General features: G+C 44.1%; 1 protein-coding gene across 2 annotated transcripts; it reads left to right on the top strand.

Annotated features, from left to right (window-relative positions):
- The first annotated feature begins 7,436 nt into the window (after nucleotides 1–7,436).
- On the top strand, nucleotides 7,437–21,444 carry MLH1 (mutL homolog 1). Of its 2 annotated transcripts, XM_080610200.1 has the most exons (19): nucleotides 7,437–7,724; nucleotides 8,426–8,516; nucleotides 8,635–8,733; nucleotides 9,845–9,918; nucleotides 10,631–10,703; nucleotides 11,654–11,745; nucleotides 12,130–12,172; nucleotides 12,610–12,698; nucleotides 13,794–13,906; nucleotides 14,505–14,598; nucleotides 15,109–15,262; nucleotides 15,953–16,311; nucleotides 17,009–17,157; nucleotides 17,943–18,051; nucleotides 18,589–18,652; nucleotides 18,970–19,134; nucleotides 19,617–19,709; nucleotides 20,083–20,196; nucleotides 20,698–21,444. In XM_080610200.1, exons 1-19 carry the CDS (start codon nucleotides 7,615–7,617, stop codon nucleotides 20,863–20,865), a joined length of 2,253 nt encoding a protein of 750 aa, XP_080466326.1. In that variant the 5' UTR covers nucleotides 7,437–7,614; the 3' UTR covers nucleotides 20,866–21,444. The 2 variants fall into 2 exon arrangements, with proteins under 2 accessions (XP_080466326.1, XP_080466327.1); XM_080610201.1 differs by lacking the exon at nucleotides 9,845–9,918 and having other exon boundaries at nucleotides 7,643–7,724; nucleotides 8,404–8,516.
- Nucleotides 21,445–22,836: the final 1,392 nt, after the last annotated feature.

Below are 22,836 nucleotides of genomic sequence, written 5' to 3'. Positions count from 1 at the left end.
AGAAGAGAAGCACCAGGAACAACTTAATCCCTAGAAATAATTCCCCAGAGACATAGGTGTCATGATAAATACACAGGAAAGTGGTGAGGTTTTCCCTTGGAGACACTGAGGACCAGTTAATTAAAAAGAAACAGAAAAGAAGGCAGTGGAACTGCAGTCTTACCAAACTCCTTCTCACTGCTGAGAAGAGAAGCCCCGAGTGCCAATAAATGAGTTTGAATTCTTTTGTTTTTATAATCTTTGGATCTTCTAAATGCAAAGATCTGCCTAGTTTTGGGTCTGATAACCTACTGTCCTGAATACCAGTGCCAAGTCTTATGCTCTTCTTATCTGCGGCATGTACTTCCTATTCCAACTCAAATGTATTAAGCCCATAGAACAGTTTTTAAACTTAGTTGTAATGGGTCAGTGACCCATTCAGAGTCAACAATCGCTTTATTTGGCTTGAGCAATTCAAAAAAGAGAGTATTTTGAAATAGTAAATAAGGTTTAAGAAATCATTGGAAGGTGGACAGTTTCCTTTAGAGAACAAGAAGCAGAGACCATACCCTCTAACATGAGGCAAGGCTACAAAAAGGCAAAGACCTGCCACAACGAGGAAAATACTGAAGAGTGAGGAAATCACTTCTAAAGGTTAAAACTACTGGGGTTTTAGGCTGCAGCTCCAGCAGAATAGGTGTTTAAAAGGGGGAGATTGCTTGAAAGCAAGAGCCTGTATTTTCTGTTTGTTTTTAAAGAGAAGCAAGCTAAGCAGCATTCCAGTGCATAACTGGTTTTTTCCTGCCCTAGTACTTCTATAGACCTCCTTGTAAGAAACAGCATTTTCATAGCTGATACAGCAGTCTCTGCAAGTGTCTTCTCATTTACCCTTAAATAAGTCTCCTTGATATGCGTGTTAATGGGAAGTGGTATCTTTCACCCTTCTTATAGCTTTTACTGCAGCAAAGTTTAGGACAGTTTCTCCAGTTGGTTAGAAAGAGATAACTGGAAGAATGCAGACCACAGGACCTTGATTCACAGACCTCTGCTTGTCCTGGCAAGCACCCCCAGTGTCTGTGCAGTTCTTGGAACCCTTGTCATGGCTGAATGCAGACCCCACTCATGTCGCAGTGAATTTCACGCAGCTTTAGGATGCTGGAGAAAACACTAACACAAAATCTGTGCTTCAGTGGCTGGCTATGTATCAGCAGCAGAAGCAATAGCACTGCTGGTACTTATACATTACTAAACTTATTTACAGAGAAGGAGCTGCTTTTAGTTAATGCAGTGTCTACCTAAAGAAAAAACCAAAATGACACAAAACCTCCTATCCCAAGACAGAAAAGCACTGGATTGATGTTCCAGTGAAATCAAATTATCCCATATCTGAAGGGGGCCTACAAGGATGCTGGAAAGGGACTCTTCATCAGGAACTGTAGCGATAGGACAAGGGGTGATGGGGTCAAACTGAAACAGGGGAAGTTCAGGTTAGATATAAGGAAGAAGTTCTTTACTGTGAGGGTGCTGAGACGTTGGGACAGGCTGCCCAAGGAAGTGGTGAATGCTCCATCCCTGGCAGTGCCCAGGGCCAGGTCAGGCAGAGGCTTGGGTGACATGGTTCAGGGTGAGGTGTCCCTGCTCATGTCAGGGTGTTGGAACTGGATGATCTTAAGGTTCTTTCCAACCCAAACCACTCTGTGATTCTATGATCTATAATTCAAGACGGTTACTGCTGCCCACCTGACACAGGATCACATGTGAAGCTGCAGTAGTTGAATTCTGAGTCAGTATCTCACAGGGCTAGGTGAAAATGTTCTTTTGCAAGTAGAGGAGTTGCTCAAGACTGCGTGTCACACATCCACAGCCTCAGGCAGTTACAGATCGCAAGAGGAGGTTTTGCTAGAAAATATTGCCCCAATGAAGATTCTTCACCCTAGTTTATAGTGCATTTTTATGAGTTCTGAAGGAAAGCAGGTTCTGAAAGCTCAGGATGAGAAAATAACTTTGAAGTCCATACGCTAGGTATTTACATCCTTGTGTGCGCGGTACTGTCAAGTAAGGAATTAAGTCCACTTTATAGGACCCTGGAGCACCTAGATGAGCAGGAGGATTGGTGCAAGGCTCTGCAGTGCATACCTGGCAGAATCTGACACTGAAGTTCATTCTTCTTGCCAGTATGTTAACTGTAATATCACTTGTCTACCTAAAATGCAGGCATTTATTTATATGGACCTTAAAATGTCCACAGTTTCATTTCCTAGGGAAAAAATAAGTAAATTGCTGTACAAGGTGAGGACTTGTACACTCCAAGGATGCTGGGGTGGGGGTCCTTTCCTTCTTAGTCTTGGGGACTGCTTGCCTTTATACTTCTATATTCCCTTAATGCAACCTGTGTATGTGAACTTGTTCTTCTTCAGTTCTCTATGGCGCAGTTATCTGTTCTTTCTTTTCTACCCAAACTGGTTTAACACGATTATCTTCCTGTGATGACCACTGTGGTTTGTGTTCATGTCCTGGGGCCTCTGGTACCATCCTATTTTTGAATGTTGTGGCTCCCATTCTGTTCTAGGATAACGGCACAGTCAACAAAGATATATCTTGTCACTATAAACTAAAGCTAGTCTAAACACAGCCTAACCGCTAGATAATTCCTATCACTGGTAAAATAAGGCAAAATCAGCTTAGGCCAACAGAACCCAGGCAAGCGCTGAGACCCTGCATTGTCAAGCTACTGCAAGTCCTTCAGCCTTTCACTTGCAGTGCTGCAGACTAAGCCCTGGTTCTTAGGGAGGGCACTGCCGTAGGTGAGGCATTCCGTAGTCATCCTTTGCGAACATACCACAACCTTACTTGTTATGTCTTCTTCTCATTTGCCATAAAAACCTGTCACAAGCAGAATGCTGATGTAAATGAGTCACACACTGGTGCGGAGGCAGCATTCTCCATGTTCCCAAAATGATACAAAGATGGAATTTATGAGATCAAATTTATGCCAACTTCTTTTTTCTCCCTGTTTACAGCAACTGCGTCATTCCACAGTGTTTGGAGTTTTCCAAGCTCCTGTTCACGATGATGCTGGTTTTTTCTGACAGTCTGCTTATCTTTTTCTTTGGAACAAAAAACCTTCTTGGCCAGTTGGGAAGCGTGAAACAAAAGCCCTCCTTTTCTCCTTGATTTTTGTAACTTTCTGTGTGACTCTGTGTTCTGCAGAATATAAGACTTCTCTTTATAAAACATCCTGGGAGCTCTGGCTGGTTACTCCTGTATGATGGTGTAATACTAGTGCAGGGCATTGCTTATATCTGTCACTGTGGTTTTTCCCCTGGGATTTAATATATTCTGAAAGATGGGTTCTTTTGGCACAGTCTCAGAGCTTAAGACAAACTTAAAAGTACTTTATTAGCTGTAGAGAGTTATTTTATATTCATGGGAGTAAATTGAAGAATAAACACTTTAAATTATATACAGTTGTCCTCATCTTGATACGTAATAAAGGAATCTACAACGGTGAGAGCAGTCAATCACTGCGAAAAGCTCCTCAGGGATGCTCTAAAGCCCCCATCCCTGGAGATTTCCAAGATCATCTTATCTAGGCTCCCTTTCCCACCAAAAGTTGGACCAGAGGATCACAGGAGGATCCTTGGGGGCCCTTTCCCACCTGGGCTCTACTGCATTTCTGTGATTACTGCATGATTGGACCTTACAAGAATGGGCAAGATACATATGCTGAAGTTTCAATACCTTAACCTTTCCTTTAGTAGATGAAGTAGCTCTTGGGGAACATCTGAGCCTTGAGCCAATGACCTCTACATTCCTGAACTTTCTAAGGTGAAATAAAGGATGCCACATTTTACTAAATATGGAACTGTTCAGTTATTGTTCTTCACCTTTCTCATTCTTCCTTTGTCCCCACTCCTCCTCACTCAGCTGCTTTGCCTCCAAAACAAACAGGTTGAGATGGCGGGTGCAAGAGGAGCACGTCTCTTCACCCTCGTCACGCCTATTGCTTTCCCAACCCATTCTTCATCGCTGGCTTGGCTCAGCCCCTGCCTCTTGTAAGACTGTTTGAGCTGCTTTCACGGCAGTGACTGCACTTCATGTAAACAGTCTTCAACTGGCTGGGTTACTCCAAATTGTTTAGCAGCCATAAAAGGAGATAGCAAAGGAAGGTAACTACTTGGGTGATACTAAACGAGTTTCATGCTTCTGCAGCTTTATTGCTGCTATCAATAGCTGGGTTAAAGTCTAGCTAAGAGACATCCCTAGAGCAGTCTTTCCACGCACAACAGGCCTTGTGGAGGTGTAAAAGATTGCAGTGCTTTCCTAACAACGTACACAGTGCTTGCTGTCACGGGGCTCCAGCCCCCACTCGGGACACACTGTGCCACAACTGGTTTGAGTGTATAAAGAATGCCACTACAAAAGGGTTGTGCTGATAGCAAACACAGGAGAAATAAAACGGTTTGTCTTGGAAAGAGCACCAGAGATTGCGTGTGGATTGCTGACAACTGCTTGTACCATGGTACAGAACTCTTCTTGGAGGGCTATAAAGTGCCTTAATAGATGTTGAGGTGGTTTACAAATACACTAGCCCCTGTGATGGCATAGGCAAGGTTAAGCAGTCGGGCTTTAAGGAAAAGGAGTGACAGGAAAGAGTGACAGGCAAGAAACATTAGAGAGGAAAGATGTGAAGGCATTTTTCAGCACTAGGACAACTAGAAGCAAAATAATAAAGCAGACACATATTTGCCATTAGTCATGTTGCATTACCCTTTACTTCCTATGGGCTTAAGATTCCATTACACATTCTTTTAAAGCTGTCATTCTGAAGCACCTGGTTTCTCTGGGACCTGTTTGCTGACCTCAGAAATAACCTATGGTGAACAGGAGCTCATCACCAGCATTACTACGTCAGTTCGGAGATACGCTTTTAAAGTCAAGCAAACATCCTGCAATAATCATCCTGATAGAGACTGCAGCTCCAGTGCCTCCATGAAACCACACCTACACCACAAACTTCTGCCCTCATCGCTGTAATAGCTGCAGACATCATTTATAGCCAGCATAATTTCTTTTACTTACTCTCTCGTGTGGGGAGAGTCAGGATAAGGCCCGGGGAGGGGAACCAGGGTCAAACACAGTCCCTAGAACGCCAGGCCCATGGGATGGGGTATGATCCAGGTGAGGCTGGTCAGGCCCTTGAGGCTAGTTGGTTTCTCCAGGGCCCTGACATGTGGTATAGTTTGCTTGGGTCCTCAAGGGACAGAGGGAAGTGTGTGTTTGCCGTGTGTCAGTGTCAGGTGCATGTTGGCATTACAACAGATGTGATGCCTTCAGTTTGGAGCTGAGTCTGCATCCCACTAGGTGCAGGTCCATGGTAAGATCTGACCCAGGTTTGGTGCTGTACTCTCAGGAGCCAGGAGAAGATGATGGCTGCTCAGCGAAGCAAGAGCTTTAGGTGGAGTAGCTCGCACAATTGCAGCACGGCTTGTGATATGCGTTATGGGTGTGTTACAAAGGATGTTCTTCCCCACAAAAGGAGGTTTTCCCATCACTGAGAAAGGAGCAGAGCTAAAAGGCGTGATTCTAGCATCAGCCTTGTGCCAAGGCCCATCCCTTCCATGCAATGGATGCGCCTCCATCCTGAGCTGTGATGTGTGGGTTCCTGCGTGGAGTGACAAGGAAGTGGTGGGACCTGTTATTCGCTCTCCCATCCAAGTGAAACATTTTCCCTTGGAAATGTACCCACACCAACACCTCTACAGTGGCAACAGAAGAGGTGTAGGAGCTATGTAGACAGGGCTTTATACATCACTTCATGCTGCCCTCCTGGTCTTTATGAGCACCTCCTCCCAGAGCTCCTTCACCCGCACCCAAGCACCCCAGACCAGCCAGCACTGCTGACCTCGTACCCCTTCACTCTCAGCACTGCCTGCGCAAGCGGGCTCACCCATTCCAGTTTCTGTCTCCTTTCCACTCATGTAGAACCCAGGGAGCGCAGGCTCAGTAACGCCCGGCAGCGCCTGTGCGTGGCAGGGCCGCGGTGCAGGAGCAGGAAGTGCCCCAAAGGCTCCCCTGCTGCCAAGGTCCGTTCTTGCAGACGAGTTCAGAAAGCCGAAGGTTTCGTTTCCTGCCTCGTGACGGGTCCCACCAACACAGCCGTGCCGTGCCAACAGGCGCAGCAGTGACCCTTGTGCCCGTGCCCGGGGCAGAGTCCCTTCCAAGCCAACAAGCAGCACCGTCCGCTTCCTGCCCCGCAGCTGAGGTGGTGTCCTCGTTGTGTCTGCACCGAAGGGGACACCCCTAACTAGCAGAGATAGAGAGCTCAGAGGTTACATGACGTTCAGTCATTAGTCCCCGTCAGCCACTCGTCCCTCTGAGCACTGATGTCTGTTGGTTCACACAGATGCTGGTGCCTGGGTACCACCTACCACATCCCACCCGTGGACTTTGACTTGTTCAAGTCACGTAGTCTGCTTTCCCATCTTGTATCGATAGATGCAACACAACACAACAACCGTGGCTGTGCTTTTGACAACGCTTTGGTCTTTTAAAGTGGCTTTGTCCCGTTGTTTGGATGCGCTCAGTGATAGAAGTGATACAGCACCCTCTCTTAAGGTTAGCATTACTTCCTTTCTCCATCCCGAAAGTGGGCAACAAGGTAAGTAATGTGAACACACAGTGCAGAGGCAGGTTATCCTTGGCTCTATATGAGCATCATGGATCTGAAGGATGGATGAGGAATTGGCTGCTGGTGGTCAACAGCTCCATGTCCAAGTGCAGACAGGGATGTGTGGTGTTGGGACAGTGGGGTTGAGGCTGGGAGAGCTGGGCTGGGTCAGCCTGGAGAAGAGAAGGCTCCTGAAGGGGAGACCTTAGAGCAGCTCCAAGTGCCTAAAGGGGCTACAGGAAACCTGGAGAGGGGCTTGGGACAAGGGCCTGTAGGGACAGGCCAAGGGGAATGGCTTTAACCTGCCAGAGGGGAGACTGAGATGAGCTCTTAGGCAAACGCTCTTCCCTGTGAGGGTGCTGAGGCGGCCTCACGCGTGCGGCGCAGCCTTCTGCCACCAGGCGGCGGCCTCCTCCTGCCACCAGGCGGCGCCCTCCTCCTGCCACCAGGCGGCGCCCTCCACCCGCCACCAGGCGGCGCCCTCCACCCGCCACCAGGCGGCGCCCTCCACCCGCCACCAGGCGGCGCGTTCCTCCTGCCACCAGGCGGCGCTCTTCTCTGCGGCGGCGGGCGCTCACACCTCGCTGCCTTTCCCCGCAGCCAATCGCAGCGCAACCTCGTGCTCGCACCGCCTTCCGGCCCCGCCTCCGTGTTGATGTTTTGGCCTCGTGATGGGCATAGCGTCAGCCAATCAGAGAGCCCTCGGCCGAGGGGGCGGGAAGTGGCGGCTTGGCGGAAGTGGGGCCCTGCGGCCTTCTTCCCCTTCCGCTCTCTCCGTGCAGCCGCCGCGCCGCTGGCGCCCTTCACCGGCCTCCCTCCGGGCAGCCCCCGCTCCGCTTTCCCTTCAGCGCCCACCCCCGGCAGCAGCCCCAGCTCCCGCCTCTCCCTTCAGAGGCCCGTTTGTTCGCTGGGGCTGGCCGCGCCGGGCTCCTTTCCAGCCCAGCCGGGCTCCTGTCGCGGCTCCGATGGCCGCTGGCATCATCCGGCGGCTGGATGAGTCCGTGGTGAACCGCATCGCGGCCGGCGAGGTCATCCAGAGACCGGCGAACGCCATCAAGGAGATGATCGAGAACTGGTACCGCGGGGGGTGCCCGGGGCGCGGCCGTGGTTTGGGTGCTGAGAGGAGATGTGGTCGAGCGCACTCACAGTGGGTGCGCAGGAGAGCGGCGGGTCCAAAATGACTCTAAATTAGTGCCTGGGTTTGCTGTGGTGTTGAGTAAGGCTGTGGATGATCTGCTGCTAGTGGCCAGTTAATCATTCGTCTTGAGGATGAATGGCGGCCTGGGGTTAAAATTGCTGCTGTTTCGCTGGCGAGTGTAGCTCTGTGGAAGGAGCAGAGTCTGTGGTGGGTTTCCAGAATGGACGCTGTTCTTAATTGCTGTGAATGGTGTTTAGAATCGCTGCAGGGAGAAGGGAGAGTAATCAGGCTGTAAGGATTTATCTGGAACAGGATGGATTCTGATATTCCTGTGAGGGTGCTGAGGCGCTGGTCCAGGGTGCCCAGAGAAGCTGTGGCTGCCCCATCCCTGGCAGTGTTCAAGGCCAGGTTGGACACAGGGGCTTGGAGCAAGCTGCTCCAGTGGAAGGGGTCCCTGCCCGTGGCAGGGGTTGGAGCTGGAGGAGCTTTAAGGTCCCTTCAACACAAACCGGGCTGGGTTTGTGAGTGGCAAGTAGAAATAAACCACCACTTGTGCGAGACAAGTTTGGTATTGAAGACATGCAGTCGTGCACTCTCTAGAATCACTGCTTTCTAGAATGCTGTCTTGTTTGCTGCAGTTTGGATGCTAAATGCACAAGTATCCACGTGATAGTGAAGGAAGGTGGTCTGAAGCTCATCCAGGTGCAAGATAACGGCTGTGGCATCAGAGTGAGTACACGAAGTTGCTGATGTTTAATACTGCCTTTTAAAATGTATTTCAATTTACAAATGTTTCTGACCTTGACTTGGGGATGGAAAGTGACTGCTGCTCGTCCCTTTCACATAGAAAGAAGATCTGGACATTGTATGTGAGAGGTTTACTACGAGTAAACTGCAGAAGTTTGAAGACTTGGCTAGTATTTCTACCTATGGCTTTAGGGGTGAGGTAAGCGCTTCGTCAACTTTTCACACTCTTCACTGTTGGTTGTTACCCTGTTGTAGTGGGGTTTACTCATACTGTTTCTTTCCCAATGGCCTTCACTGAAGCTTCTGCTTTCTGAGGGAGTCTGCCATGTGAATGCAGTTTAAAATACATTTCTGTGTCTTTATGGCTGACCAGGGAGAGGTGTATATTCTTTTTCCTTTCTGGAGTACGAGTGGGTTGATTTTGTGTTGTTCTGGGTTTTTAAGGAGAACAAGGCCTTTCTTCTGAAGTGCTGCTTCAGAACCCTGCGAGTTTTAATGACAATGAAAGACAATGAAAGATTGGAGTGGAAAGCGCCCCTTACATGTCAGACATTTGTCTAAATATCATATGTAAGGCTAAATGTTTGAAACGTACATTTGTCTTGCTTTGCTTTTGGTGTTAGTCAAAGTTAGTATCTCTGATCCCTCGGAGATACTTGTTCTCCACATTCTCCTAGCCTGTATCTAAACTTGTCTGAAAGAACAGTCCAGGATGAGTTCTGCTTTCCCCTCCAGATGGACAATGAGATATTTAAGTATGCTGCCTGTGCTCAGATGCATAGATCCTTGTATGCTACAGGGAATGGACTAATGAGTCCTCTTCTCACACAATTCCGCCATAATCAGCTCCACAACCAGTGGACTCTGGTCCTCGGGCTGTATAAACGTGTCCATTGAGTCTTCCAGGAAAGCCGCTGAAACCAGGCTTTGTAATCTTACACATGGTCAGGAGATGAATTTGGGCAGGGATAAGGAAGTAACAGCTAAAACCTTCCAGGTGTTTTTTGTTAATGTGAAAGAAGGGGCACAGCTGTAACAGCTTTGCAGATATCTTTTAGTTACATTACATGCTTGGCTACTTGCATTGGCAGAGATAATGAAATGTGAGAAAAGCCAAAAGAAGGTCCTGGATAAGAGTCAGTATTATATGTACTAGAAGTTGTTAAAGCCTTACTGACCTGCACTTTCCTTGTAGGGGTTTTTATTAACCACTTGCTAGCGGTGTATCAAAGTTTAGTGGTGCTGTTTAAAGTGTGGACACTCAGTGGTGGCCAGAGGAAGGTTTACAAAGGTGCTTTCTCTTTCTGCAGGCATTGGCTAGCATCAGTCATGTTGCCCATGTTACAGTAACAACTAAAACAGCTGATGCAAAGTGTGCATACAGGTAGGCTACCTGCTAATTATCCACCTGACTGCTGTGATCATGAACAGATGCAGTTAATTCTCTTTAGTGCACTTAATAAGGAGGAGGGACAGATGTAGTTAATTGTCTTGTCAGTGACCTTATTAAGGAGGAGGCTGGGGTGAGGAATCAAGTGGTTCTGGGGTAATTACAAGAAAGGCACAGAATGTGATGAAACAGAGTTTGAGTGATTGTTTTGTTCTGTTTTACTTATTCTGGATTGTAAAGGTAAGCTTTAGCTAAACAGTGTGTAACTTGCTGAAAGACCTACGTGTCTCTTGTGCTCGAAATCCTGCCAAAAAGGAGGCAGATCTTGTATGTAAAGTTGAGAATTGCTTATAGCTGAAGTGTAAAGCATAGTGGAAGGAGTTTTATTAGTCCAGGTCTAGCTATTAAAGAAAGATAAAATGCAATAATCCTGCCTTTATAGGAAAAGCCTCAGTAGCACCATTTGAGCCTCTTTTTCTTTGGTGTTATTCTCACTCTTCTGCTGCCCATGTGGGTCCCAAGGTCAATGAACATCACAAAGGTGGGGGGGGGATTGCAACCAATTGTCAGTGTCCCAAGTTCCTTGCTGGAAGGAATGTGGTGATGATGTGATTTCTTCTGTCTTCTCCCTTTTGCCATCCTGGGTCTGTCTGCCCACTGTAAATCTGGGTGTCTGACAACTTCTTGTGGTCGTTTTTCTGCCTAGAGCTACTTACAGCGATGGGAAAATTAAAGCTCCTCCGAAGCCCTGTGCTGGGAACCAAGGAACGCAGATCACGGTAGGGTTTTGTGCCTGTTCTCTCTTGTCCCTTTTCTGTTCCCTTCACCACTCACTGGTACGTGTTACATTGTCAGGTACATGACAGCATCACCTTGTCGAATGTTTTCCAAGTGATGATGCGTCATTTGTTGGAGATTTGGTTTTGTTTTCTTCACCAAAGAGAGCAAGGTAGATGTCAGAAGTTGCTGGGGTGCTTTGGTTGTTGGTTCTGGTGGGTTTTTTCCGTCCTTCTGAGGATAACATTGTTACTTGCTCTGAAATATCTGTTGTTCAGTTGTATCTTTCCTGTATCTTCCCAAGATTTTAATGCAGGTTGGGATTAGGGCTGGCATTATGATTAAGAGGAATAAGGAGCTCAGAATGGGAAGGAGCATGTGTGTTGCACAAGGCAGGGTGGGAAGTGGATGCCTGGACTTGAAGTCCGCAGTGGGAGTGTGCACCCAGCCAGCTTCCTATGTCAGCCTTTAGGATGATGTGTCTTGAAAAAGAAATTGAGCTTTAAACTTTTGCCTTTCTCAGTATAACAGAGAAGTAATTTGCATATTGTTTAAATAAATAGTGTGAATGAGCAGTTAAAGCTGCTGTTTTAATGACATTAACAGCCTTAATTGTAGCAACTGTTTTAATGTTTACTTGTATTTCATTAGAACACACTATAATCGTAATCTGTTCTCAAAGAAGCTGTGGCTGCCCCATCCCTGGCAGTGTTCAAGGCCAGGTTGGACTGGGCTTGGAGCAAGCTGCTCTAGTGGAAGGTGTCCCTGCCCATGGCAGGGGTTGGAACTGGATGTTTTGTTGTTGCTGAGTGGTGCTTACCCTGGTCAAGGGCTGTTCAGTCTCTGGTGCTTTATCAGTGGTACTTAGTTGCCTGCTGGGTTAAACCACAACAATTGCATAGCAAGAGAAGATTTTGAGAGTTAGTTTTAATTGTGATCTTTTTCTCCGTAGGTTGAAGATCTCTTTTACAATGTAGTGACAAGGAGAAAAGCTTTAAAAAATCGAAACGAAGAATATGCAAAAATACTGGAAGTTTGTGGCAGGTAAATTGAAACAGGAGTTTCCAGTTCTTTAATCTGCCCTGGGGAATGCTAGGGGCTGGCAGGTGTGTGCTTGGGGTCATTTTTCAAGGGAAGTAACCTTCTCCTTCCTATACTGTGGTCTTTGGCTTTAAGCTGACAAAGGGGAGATTTAGGTTGGATCTAAGGCAGAAGCTCTTCCCTGTGAGGGTGCTGAGGCGCTGGCACAGGGTGCCCAGAGAAGCTGTGGCTGCCCCATCCCTGGCAGTGTTCAAGGCCAGGTTGGACGCAGGGGCTTGGAGCAAGCTGCTCCAGTGGAAGGGGTCCCTGCCCGTGGCAGGGGTTGGAGCTGGAGAAGCTTTAAGGTCCCTTCCCACACAAACTGTTCCATGATTCCCTGTTTTTCAGGTATGCCATCCATAACTCAGGCATCAGCTTTTCAGTTAAAAAGGTATGAAAATAAGTCTTTATAATTTCACTGTGTGTCTGTATATGTGTATGTATATGTAATGTATGTGTCTGACAATGAGAGGAAATGTGCACTGCATCTCCTGCAGTGGGGGTAGCGTATAGAACCTTCCCTTGTATTGAAATGCTGAAGCATATTTGATGCAATTTGGATAGGAAACGAATCAGTTAAAAGCAAACAAGGCACAAATATATTTGTAAGGAGTTTGGTTTTTTTCCTGTGTGGCAAACACTTTATTTTGTTGTAGCTTTACGAGCTGTTTTAGCTTCTTTTGAGAGTCTGGTCACTAATGGCTGTATGAAAGAGAATGGGGTAGGGAACCTTCTGTGCCAGTCTTGATTATTGGCTGAGCTGCTTAGGTTGCTCGCTTTCAAACTGATTTTGATTGAATTGATGATGCTCATTTCTGCTCCCTTCAGCAAGGTGAAACCATGTCAGATGTTAGAACCTTATCAAACGCCTCAACAGTGGACAACATCAGATCCATCTTTGGGAATGCTGTTAGCAGGTATGTTGATGCCGTGTTTCCTTCTGACATTTTCTGGTAAATCATAGAACCCTAGAATGGAATACAAATCCCCTTACCTTCTTCTTTCCTGATGAACATGGGCTGTGCTACCTTCTGCTTCCTTCATGGTCAATTGCAGAAAAGAGGCAGTGTTGCAGTACCAGAACTCTTCCCAGTTTTGTGGAATGTGGGATGTTCCTTCAGGATACCGGAAGGGAAGAGGGAGGTTGCAAAGCTGTTCCTCTGATGCACTAAAAGAGAACTCAGATTCGCTTTTCTGGGTTCCTGTGGTTTGCTATGTTGACAAAAGCTATGTTAGCTGAGGCTGAGCAAACAAGGCAAAGCATTTTACATTGTCAAGAGGGGATTGGTTTTATTTACCACTTCAGGGAAAACTCCCTTTGTAAGACTTTCAGCTGTGAAGGATCCATTGAATGGACTCGTAGAATGGATTTGTCCCGTGAATACATGGGTGTCCATTTGATTCAGTTGAGTCTCACTTGTAGGGGATATAGCTTTTAGTACAGGGCAACAATGTTATGAGACAGCAAACTAGAGAGGCTGTTTAGTGACAAGGTTTGCAGCGTTTGTGTTTCTTTCTTATGCATTTGTTTTTTGTCTACTGCTCATGCTTGTTGGATACAGGTTTCCTTTTGTCCATTTCAATGTCAATGTTTTGAGCAAGTGTTTTCAAGCGACACTTTCATTGTGTTGAGTCTGGCTTGTTGTTTTGAATTACAAAATGAACACAGATAAAAATGGCACTCAGCAGTTACCGAGGTTGAACTGGAAATAAGTATCCTGTTAATCTTCTTTCTGCCAGCTTCTGAAGCTGGCCCAATGCCTTGCTATGGAGCTGCGCCCACAACCTGCCAGAGTGCATTTCCTTGACTAAGGAATCATGGAAATCATAAAAACTATTATGACAATGATTTTTGTGGCTCAGCAATGAATGTTGGAGCTCTCAAATCATTCCTGAGGGTTTCATGGTACAACTGTGAGATGAATGCAGAAAAGTACAATGCTGCTCATGAGGACTGCTTGAAATGTGCATCAGCAGAAGAAGTCATTATTTGTATGTGTCTCTGTGAATAGGGAACTGATAGAAGTGGACTGTGAGGATGCGAGCTTGGCCTTTAAGATGAAAGGCTACATCACAAATGCAAACTACTCCGTGAAGAAATGTATATTTCTACTCTTCATAAACTGTAAGTTTTAAACAAAAAGGCAGTGTTTTGTACATTCACAGGGTGCTCAGATAATCATCACAAGAACAAAACTTCCTAGAGAACTACAGAGTGTATGAGCCTTCCTAAAAACGTGGAGCAATAAGTGTTACAGTTCACTGTAGATCTGAAGGTGGTTCTCTATTTGTAGTGTGCATCATGCTTTGCACTCTGAATAGTGGGAAGCAGCAAAGGCTGGGCCTGAAGACGCTGAAGTTTGTGGAGTGTCAAGGTTGTGATTGTGTCCTGCCAGCTTACATGGGGTGGTCTCTCCATTCTGTAGCCATGTTGGCATGGGGTGCAGCAAGGCTTGATGGCATGCAGTAATGAAAAGGTAATCAATAACCAATAAAATAACCAATTTTAGTATTTGTGGAAAAAACTACTTCTAAATATAGAGCATCCTAAGCAGATACTGCCTATTCCTGGGCTTACATGAAGAATAAATAGGTCTTGGGGGAAACCGCATGTACCGGGTGCCCTCTGAAGATAGGAAATGTGAAGATGTTGGTCTGGAGGAGCACTGGGGTGCTGTGTGTCAGTGAGGTCCTGTAGAGCAGTGCTGTGTTGTGTGTTTCAGATCGGTTGGTGGAGTCGGCCGCTCTGCGGAAAGCCATAGAGACTGTATATGCTGCTTACCTGCCAAAAGGCACACATCCCTTCCTGTACTTAAGGTAAAGTAACAGGAAGAAGTAGCCTTTTCATACCACCTTGTAGGATGTAGCTGGGGTGATTCGGTTTAGAAGGGCATTTGTGATCCTGATAGTAGTGTTAAGCATTGCACCGAGGTAATTAATTGCTAGATAGGAGGTAATTAAATCACATTAAAGAAATCTTTACAGAGGCCTTGTTTTCAGAGGTAGTGAGTGTCTGTAGTTTCAGGTTAAGTCCCCTCATATTAAATCATGAGACACTGCAAGCAAAAGATACTTCTGAAACCTCTTTGCAGTCATAGTACAGCGGAGAGATTGGTTTGAGCTTCCTTATAAAAGCAGATTTGGTGAGTTTGGACTAGAGTTCTGCAGATCAGTTATTAATACACCCAACAATCTGACTGCAGTGTAACTTCAGGAGGTTTCAGGACCACTTTGACATTTCTGTTATGAAGTAACAGCCCCACCTTTTGTACTGAACCCCTTTGTGCCCTCTCTGATTAGATTAACTTCTTTTCCAATGTTTTCCAGCCTGGAAATAGCCCCCCAGAATGTAGATGTGAATGTGCACCCTACAAAACATGAGGTCCATTTCCTTCATGAGGACAGTATTCTAGAGCGTGTACAGCAGCACATAGAGAGCAGGTTACTGGGCTCGAATTCCTCAAGGATGTACTTTACTCAGGTGAGAGTGTGTTTGGAGTGACCATGGCTCTGCACTGTTTGAACTGTGGTGGATACATTTACTCTGCTGAGTAGCACAATCTGTGCAGTGATTGACAGTCATCAGCCTTGTCCTGGTAGCTCGAGATCTCTGTGTTTTGGGGATTAAATTCCTTTACAAAGCCAATGTTAATGTGGCAAAGGAGAGGAAAAGTGTACAAAACCATTGTCAGAACCTTCCTGTCAGGTATCTGATCGATGGATTTGGTTTTACAAGTGTATTAGCCTTGATAGGTGGTAAATTGGATGTTTTCCTGCCCTGGTTCATGTGAAAGAGAGGACTGAGGAAACTGTTCCATGTATTTGACAATGCTTTGGGTGTATTTGGCAACAGTTTGGGCTTAATCAAACTAGAGGAAAATCAGGAAGATTCCCTTATCTCTCAGCATAGTGTAAGAATTACAACTATTGAAAAACACAGGCTTCCTTGTGATCTTTTTTACATTAAAGGTTTTCCCTTTGAGGCAAAGGAATGCCGATGAGCCATTTTGTTAACTGCCCAGACAGCCACATTCCCATTATGTGGATTGCAAGGGCAGAGCTGGTGGCCTGTTCCAGCAGCAGACACTGTGTCTGTGGGGTGCGGAAGCTCCTCCCCCTGAGCAGTGCTATGAGAAGCGTGGCTGATCTTTGTGTCCTCTTTCCTTCCAAGACCTTGCTTCCTGGGGCTGACTGCTCGTCCAGCGGGGTTGTGAAACCAGCAGCCGACTCCTTGGCGGCCCCCAAGGGAACCAGTGACAAAGTGTACGCGCATCAGATGGTGCGCACCGATTCCCGGGAGCAGAAGCTGGATGCTTTCCTCCAGCCACCGAACAACCCCCTGAGCACAGCCCCCAAGGAAGCAGCAGCCCAGGGCAATGCCAGGCCCATGGAGGGGGCAGCGGGGCCACAGGATGCTGAGATGGCAGATGTCAGTGCTCCGGTGGAAGCAGCCCCCCTTGTTCAGGACACAGCGGTGCCTGGGGGGCTGAGGAACAGCGAACGCTTGTCTCCTGAGGGAGCACCGTCTCGGTAAGTGTCACCTTTCCTGAGGGAATACCCATTTATTTCACGGTGCGGCCCTGAAACTGAGGGGTTTTGGACTTTCTTGAAAGATTTTCCCTAGAATAATTCCATGGCATTTTGTGGAGCAATTAAACTTCAGCTGTGAATGGCAAATCACATGAGTTGTGATGGAGTTTGTACCTGGGATGTCTGCGCATGCTGAAAGGCAGGAAGCTGTGTAATAATGACATTAACTTCAGCACAGGGAGACCTTTGGAGGCCCTCCTTTTTGGCGGGTGTAGAAACCCCATCACTGAATTTGGCACACACTGACCTAGTAAAGATAAAAGTGCTGGAAGGTTTCTGTAGCTCCTGCTGTTACAAGAGGCCAGAGTCTTCTGAGGGAACCTGATGTCAGTGCCCCCCAGTATGATCTTTAAACATGAGAATGGGAAAAGATCATTGAAAACATCAACATTTTCTTTGATGTAACTTTAGAGCCCAGCTTGGTTTGTGCTGCAACAGGTGCCTGTTGATTAGTGTCAGAGAGTCAGGAATTCTCTTAAGAATTACTTTTTCCTATGGAATTATGCCCAGGAAGTAAAAGAAAACAGGCTTTCTTCCTGGGAAGCTTTTAGTGTTCAGGCACAGCATATGAATTGAGCATCCCATCTGTTGGTGTGGTAGAAGAATTAACTTAGTCCCTTTTGGTTTGCTATTGCAGGAAGAGACCACGGGAAGACGCGGACGTAGAAATGGAGGAAGACGACAGCAGCGAGGACATGACTGCTGCCTGCACCCCTCGAAGGAGAATCATCAACCTGACCAGCGTGCTGACACTCCAGGACGAAATCAGTAGCCGGGCACATGCACGTAAGCAAGGCTTCTGCTGCTCTGGATTGGTGGTGTTTCACCAATTGTGTTGGAACTGCTGAGGGAAAAGGTATTCAAGAGGTGGCCCAGTCAGCTCCACTGTGCTGCTGAGTGAGCTTGTAACTGAGATGTGTCTTAAACACCAAGGACCAGGGTGTGAAGAGGTGGTGTCCAGCCTGGAGAAGAGAAGGCTCCTGAAGGGGAGGCCTTAGAGCAGCTCCAGTGCCTAAAGAGGCTCCAGGAAACCTGGAGAGGGGCTTTGGATGAGGGCCTGTAGGGATGAGACAAGGGGAATGGCTTTAACCTGCCAGAGGGGAGACTGAGATGAGCTCTTAGGCAGAAGCTCTTCCCTGTGAGGATGCTGAGGCGCTGGCACAGGGTGCCCAGAGAAGCTGTGGCTGCCCCATCCCTGGCAGTGTTCAAGGCCAGGTTGGACACAGGGGCTTGGAGCAAGCTGCTCTCCTGTGGCTGGAAATGAATTCCGAAAGTGTTCAGGTCAGACGCTGGGATTTATTTAATGTTTAATTTGCACTGTGGGTTAACTGTTGTGTTACATCCGAAGTGAGGACTATGTCTGCTCATGCACGCAAATGAGTAACACTTCAAAACGTGGGTAATTGGTAGTACGGACCGGTAAGCGGCAGCACGGCTGTAGCAGTGACTGAGCAGTCATCCGAGACTGTAATGCCAAAACCCCACAATCCACTCAGATAAAACTAGGACTGGGTTGCAAATATGAAACTATACCTTATTGTTTCTTCCCCCCCTCCCGTCCATTGTTTCAGGTCTTCAGGAGATGCTAAGGGACCACTCTTTTGTGGGCTGTGTCAGTCCTCAGTGGGCGCTGGCCCAGTATCAGACAAAACTGTATCTTCTCAATACAACAAAGCTCAGGTAAAGCACATGTCAGACTTGTCAGCTGAAGTAAATACCAATCATTAATCTCTTTAGAAGAAGGAAGGAAATAGTGGGGAAAACACCATCATTTACTTATTGCTTGTCTGAAAAGTCATGAGGCAAAAGATGGAGCAGGGAGTTCAGAGCAGTGGGAAAGGAGCCTGGTGTGCTGGGGAAAAGTGACAGGGAATCAGTGGCACTGCCATAGCAGCTGTACTGTGTGCTCATGGGCTGGGGAAGGGAAAGATGTTGTATGAGTAAAGAGGTTGAAATACAGGATATAGGGATTAATGGATAGTGGCTGCATGTGTGAGTGCATACCAGTGTGGCCCATGTCAGAAACCAAGAAACAAGATTTAATTGTCAGCATCTGGATAGTGCATGTGAGTCTTTAACTAAACTGTTCAAGCCTATGTGTTACTGGATGTGTACATCTGGTGTTTCCAAGAGGAGCCTCACTTTCCCCTCTTAATAATGAGAACTGGTTGAGACGTGATCCTGTCCATATAACTGATTTTTGTGCTTCTGATTTAGCCAAGAACTCTTCTACCAGATCCTTATTTATGACTTTGCAAACTTTGGAGTCTTAAGGCTGTCTGTAAGTACAATTTTCCATTCTATCCTGTGTAAAATGATTTTAAAAACATTTCTTTCCAAGAAGCCTCTCCTCTCAGGGAGATGCATGGTTTCACATGTTGGGTTTTGTCCACTCCAAGACTGATGCTGCATTTCTTCTACAGTAAGAATAAAACATAGAATGACCAGCCTGCTTTGGAGCTTGGCTATGATAAGCAGATCTGTTTGCTCTGCTGGCCAGAGATGGTAAATGATAATCAGTTGTATGTGTAAGAAGCAGCTGCAAATTTCTATTAGAGCATGTTGATCATTAACAAGTTTTGCCTCCTCCATTTTTAGGAGCCAGCTCCTGTATATGAACTCTCAATGCTTGCTTTAGAGGACCCTGAAAGTGGCTGGACAGAAGAAGATGGCCCAAAAGAAGGGCTGGCTGAGTACATTGTGGAGTTCCTCAAAAAGAAGACTGAAATGTTGAAAGAATATTTTTCTCTTGAAATTGATGAGGTAACTGCTGCTCTTACTGCTACCAGTAACTGAAAGATGGCCTTGGCAGTGCTGGCTTTATGGCTGGACTCCATCTTAAAGGTCTTTTCCAACCTAAACGATTTCAATGCTTCTACATTTTGGTAGATACCTGCGTTAGTTTGCTTGCAGTATCACCAAGAACTGTCGGGATTGAAGCTGGTTTTAGAAGGCTGCTACACAAAGTAGCTGTACATTCAGTTAGTTACCAAATCAAATGCTTTAGTCATTGCTTCCATAACTAGGATGTAGATCTCTTATCCAACTGTGCAGCTGGTTACAGCATCCCCATTGCTCTCAATGTGCCTTGCCTTTGGCTTAACGCATCCCTTACTCTATACCTCTGTATCTTACTCTATATATCTGGGTCATATAACCCAGACACTTCACCTGGATTTTGATGCAGTTACTGGAAGAAAGAATATCCGGGATTTTTTACTGAAGGAGCAGTGATTTTTTTACAGGAAGGAAACCTCATTGGGTTGCCACTTTTGATAGAGAGCTATGTTCCGCCACTGGAAGGACTGCCCATGTTCATCCTTCGTTTGGCCACAGAGGTATGCTCTCTTCATGGTTTTATTCCTTCACAAATGACTTTCTCAATGTAGGAAAGAATGAAGTGAATCCAATTAATTCATTAGAAGCCGCAAAGGCAAGACTGGAGTTGGTTAAATGCACTGGTTCATGCTCCAGACACTTCTGCTGTGGTTACTGATGAGTTGTGCTTTGCCTCTGCATTCACCACTGATGGAATGAGCATGTATTGCAAGTTGAAAGCCTGTGTTGCTGCATTTCTTTGTTCTATGCTTTTACCTTGTCAGCACAAAAATGGCCAAGACATTATGATGACTTCAACATATTAACAGTCTCTATCAGGTCTCTGCTGCCCAGATTCTACTTCTAAAAGATGACTTCTTTTTTTTCTAACAGGTAAACTGGGATGAAGAAAAGCCATGTTTTGAAAGCCTGAGCAAAGAACTAGCACTGTTCTACTCCATTAGAAAGCAATATGTAATAGATGAAGCCAACCCAACAAGCTCTCAGGTACCTGTTCACAGGACTAGTTACATGTTCATGTAACACCACACAGGAAACTCCTCCTCTTTCCACTCTGGACTTCTGGTCCTGACACTGCTTTTAGTGAAGTGAAACAAGCAGCGGTGTGTGGCAAGATGAATATGGCTTACATTTCTGATTATATGTATTAGAAGAACCTTTTAACTCTGGGCATTGCTGGGTACTTGGTATTACAACAGTTCTTGGCCTCTGAGTTGGGGCTGTATGTTTTAATCTGCTGAGCCATGACAGATCTCTATAGAAGAATAAGGATGCATAGAAATTATAAATACAGCTTGCTTCCTTCTAAGTATCTGCTTAATCATTCAGTAAGTGACTTGAGCTTAAAATTAACTTGAGTGTATACAATGAACTTTGGTAGTACGAGGAAGAATTTTACCATCATGGTAGTCATACATAATAAAGGCTTTTACGGAATTCTCTGCTCTTGTCAGTTTAATAGCTTGTCTTTTTTCCCCTGTGTTTCAGGCTGAAGGTTCTGACTCTGGCTCAACAAAGTGGAAATGGACTGTGGAACATGTGCTTTACAAAGCTTTTAGGACTCATCTTTTACCTCCTAAGCACTTTGCAGAAGATGGCAGCATTTTGCAGCTTGCTAACCTGCCTGACCTGTATAAAGTTTTTGAGAGATGTTGAGCAAGTTGTTGTTATAGACTGGGGCATATCCAAAATCCCTCACGCTGCATTCTGTTCTACTGTGTAGAGGAGAAACCTGCAGACTATATCATACTAACAGGATAGCAAATGATCTGTTTGTTTCCCATCTGTTTGTTGATGAAAGAAGGAAAAGAATTGTTTTAGCCATGTATAAACCCAACTGAAGTTCCTGAAATCAAATCCACTTACACTCAGTGGCGCTGTTAGGCGGTATGTTAGCAGAATACAACTCTTACACTGGGTAAATAACTGAAAAGAGACTGATCTTAATTGAAGTGCGAGTGCTTCAACTTTGCTTCTTAAAAAAAATACAGATTATCCACCTCTTCTTGGTTTGTGTGTGTCTGTTGTGTGACAATACCTACCCTGTGGACATACATGTGAAGTGCTTAAAATCATCTGTTGCTGTAGGAGCTTGTCCTGTAGTAGTTCAGACCTCTTGCTGAAATAGAGCTAATCCCTCCCCTTTAAAGCAAGGAGTCAGTGTGCACACAGGACATCAGTGCAAAAGGAGCTACAGCAGGCAAAAAATGCTTGAGCTTGAATTTCACCCCTGACCTCCCTGGAAACCATCCCCTTGTGGGTATTTAAGAGAAACTGGATTGCACAGTGCCACGTTTCTGGCACAAAATGCAAACTACTACTCATAAAACTGAAACAGATTTGCGGTTTTTATGTATATACACACACTACATTATATACACTATGTATATATACTATTTATAGGTCTAGTAAATATATGTATATAGCAAATATATTTTTGTGTAATATATGACACATTCTATTATATAATGACAATGTATAAACATAAAATATATAAGAATATATACTTACATATAAGTATATGCTTTTTATATAAGTTTATGCATTTTTTAGGATATATAAGTTTCTATATATAAGGGGTGTTTAAACGCATAAATGATATATAATTTTAAATATCTGTGTACTAATGTATATACTATATACAAGGACAATAAATATTAAATATATAAAATATACAGTAATAGTATATATACTTATAGTGTGTATATATACACTATACTTGAATATAATTAATACACATTATATACCATACTAGTAGTATATTATGTATAAAATAGATATTATATACTAATATAATAATATTTATTATATATAAAATTTAGATACCAATACTATACATAAAATATACATTTATAAAAATATAAATAAAAATATATATAACATATATAAATATATACAATATATAAAAATATAGTATATAAATATATGTAAAATACATATATTTATAAAATATATAAATATATTAGTATGCTATATATAAAATATATAGTATATACTAATATATAATACAATTAGTATATTATAAATAAAATTTATATGCCAATACTATATATTAAATATACATTTATAAATAATATATAAAAATATATATAGTATACTATATAAAATATATAGTATATACTAATATATAATAATTTATATTTTAGTTTATATTAGTATATACTATATATTCTATATATTAAAATATATAAATTATTTTAATATTAAATTATATTTAATTATATTCATATAATTATATATAATTAAATTATATTTAATAAATTGTTATATATTAGTATATACTATATATTTTATATATAGTATACTAATATATTAAAATATATATTTTTATATATTGTATATACAGTTATATATATATTTCTATATATTGTATATACTACATATTTTATATATAGTATACTATATTATATATTATAGTATATAGTATACTAATGTTATATAAATTATATTTTATATAGTTTATCTTAGTATATACATTTTATAGAGAGTATACTAATATATATTTATATACATTTATATATGTTTATATATAGTATATATTTATTTTTTATATATATTTATAAATGTTTATATTAGTATATACTATATATTTTATATATAGTATACTAATATATATTTATATATTTT

Source organism: Psittacula echo, assembly GCF_963264785.1.
Source record: "Psittacula echo genome assembly, chromosome: 2".
Lineage (NCBI taxonomy): Eukaryota > Metazoa > Chordata > Aves > Psittaciformes > Psittacidae > Psittacula > Psittacula echo.
The sequence above is the reverse complement of the archived record's forward strand: the minus strand, read 5'-3'. Positions and strand labels throughout refer to the sequence as shown.

What these genes read in the sequence shown, in the direction of transcription:
- MLH1 (XM_080610200.1), top strand. Translation starts at nt 7,615, where the DNA reads ATGGCCGCTGGCATCATCCGGCGGCTGGATGAGTCCGTGGTGAACCGC. An exon ending in CCTATGGCTTTAGGGGTGAG is followed by an intron (nt 8,734 to 9,844) that starts GTAAGCGCTTCG and finishes CTCTTTCTGCAG; the next exon opens with GCATTGGCTAGCATCAGTCA. An exon ending in CATCCCTTCCTGTACTTAAG is followed by an intron (nt 14,599 to 15,108) that starts GTAAAGTAACAG and finishes AATGTTTTCCAG; the next exon opens with CCTGGAAATAGCCCCCCAGA.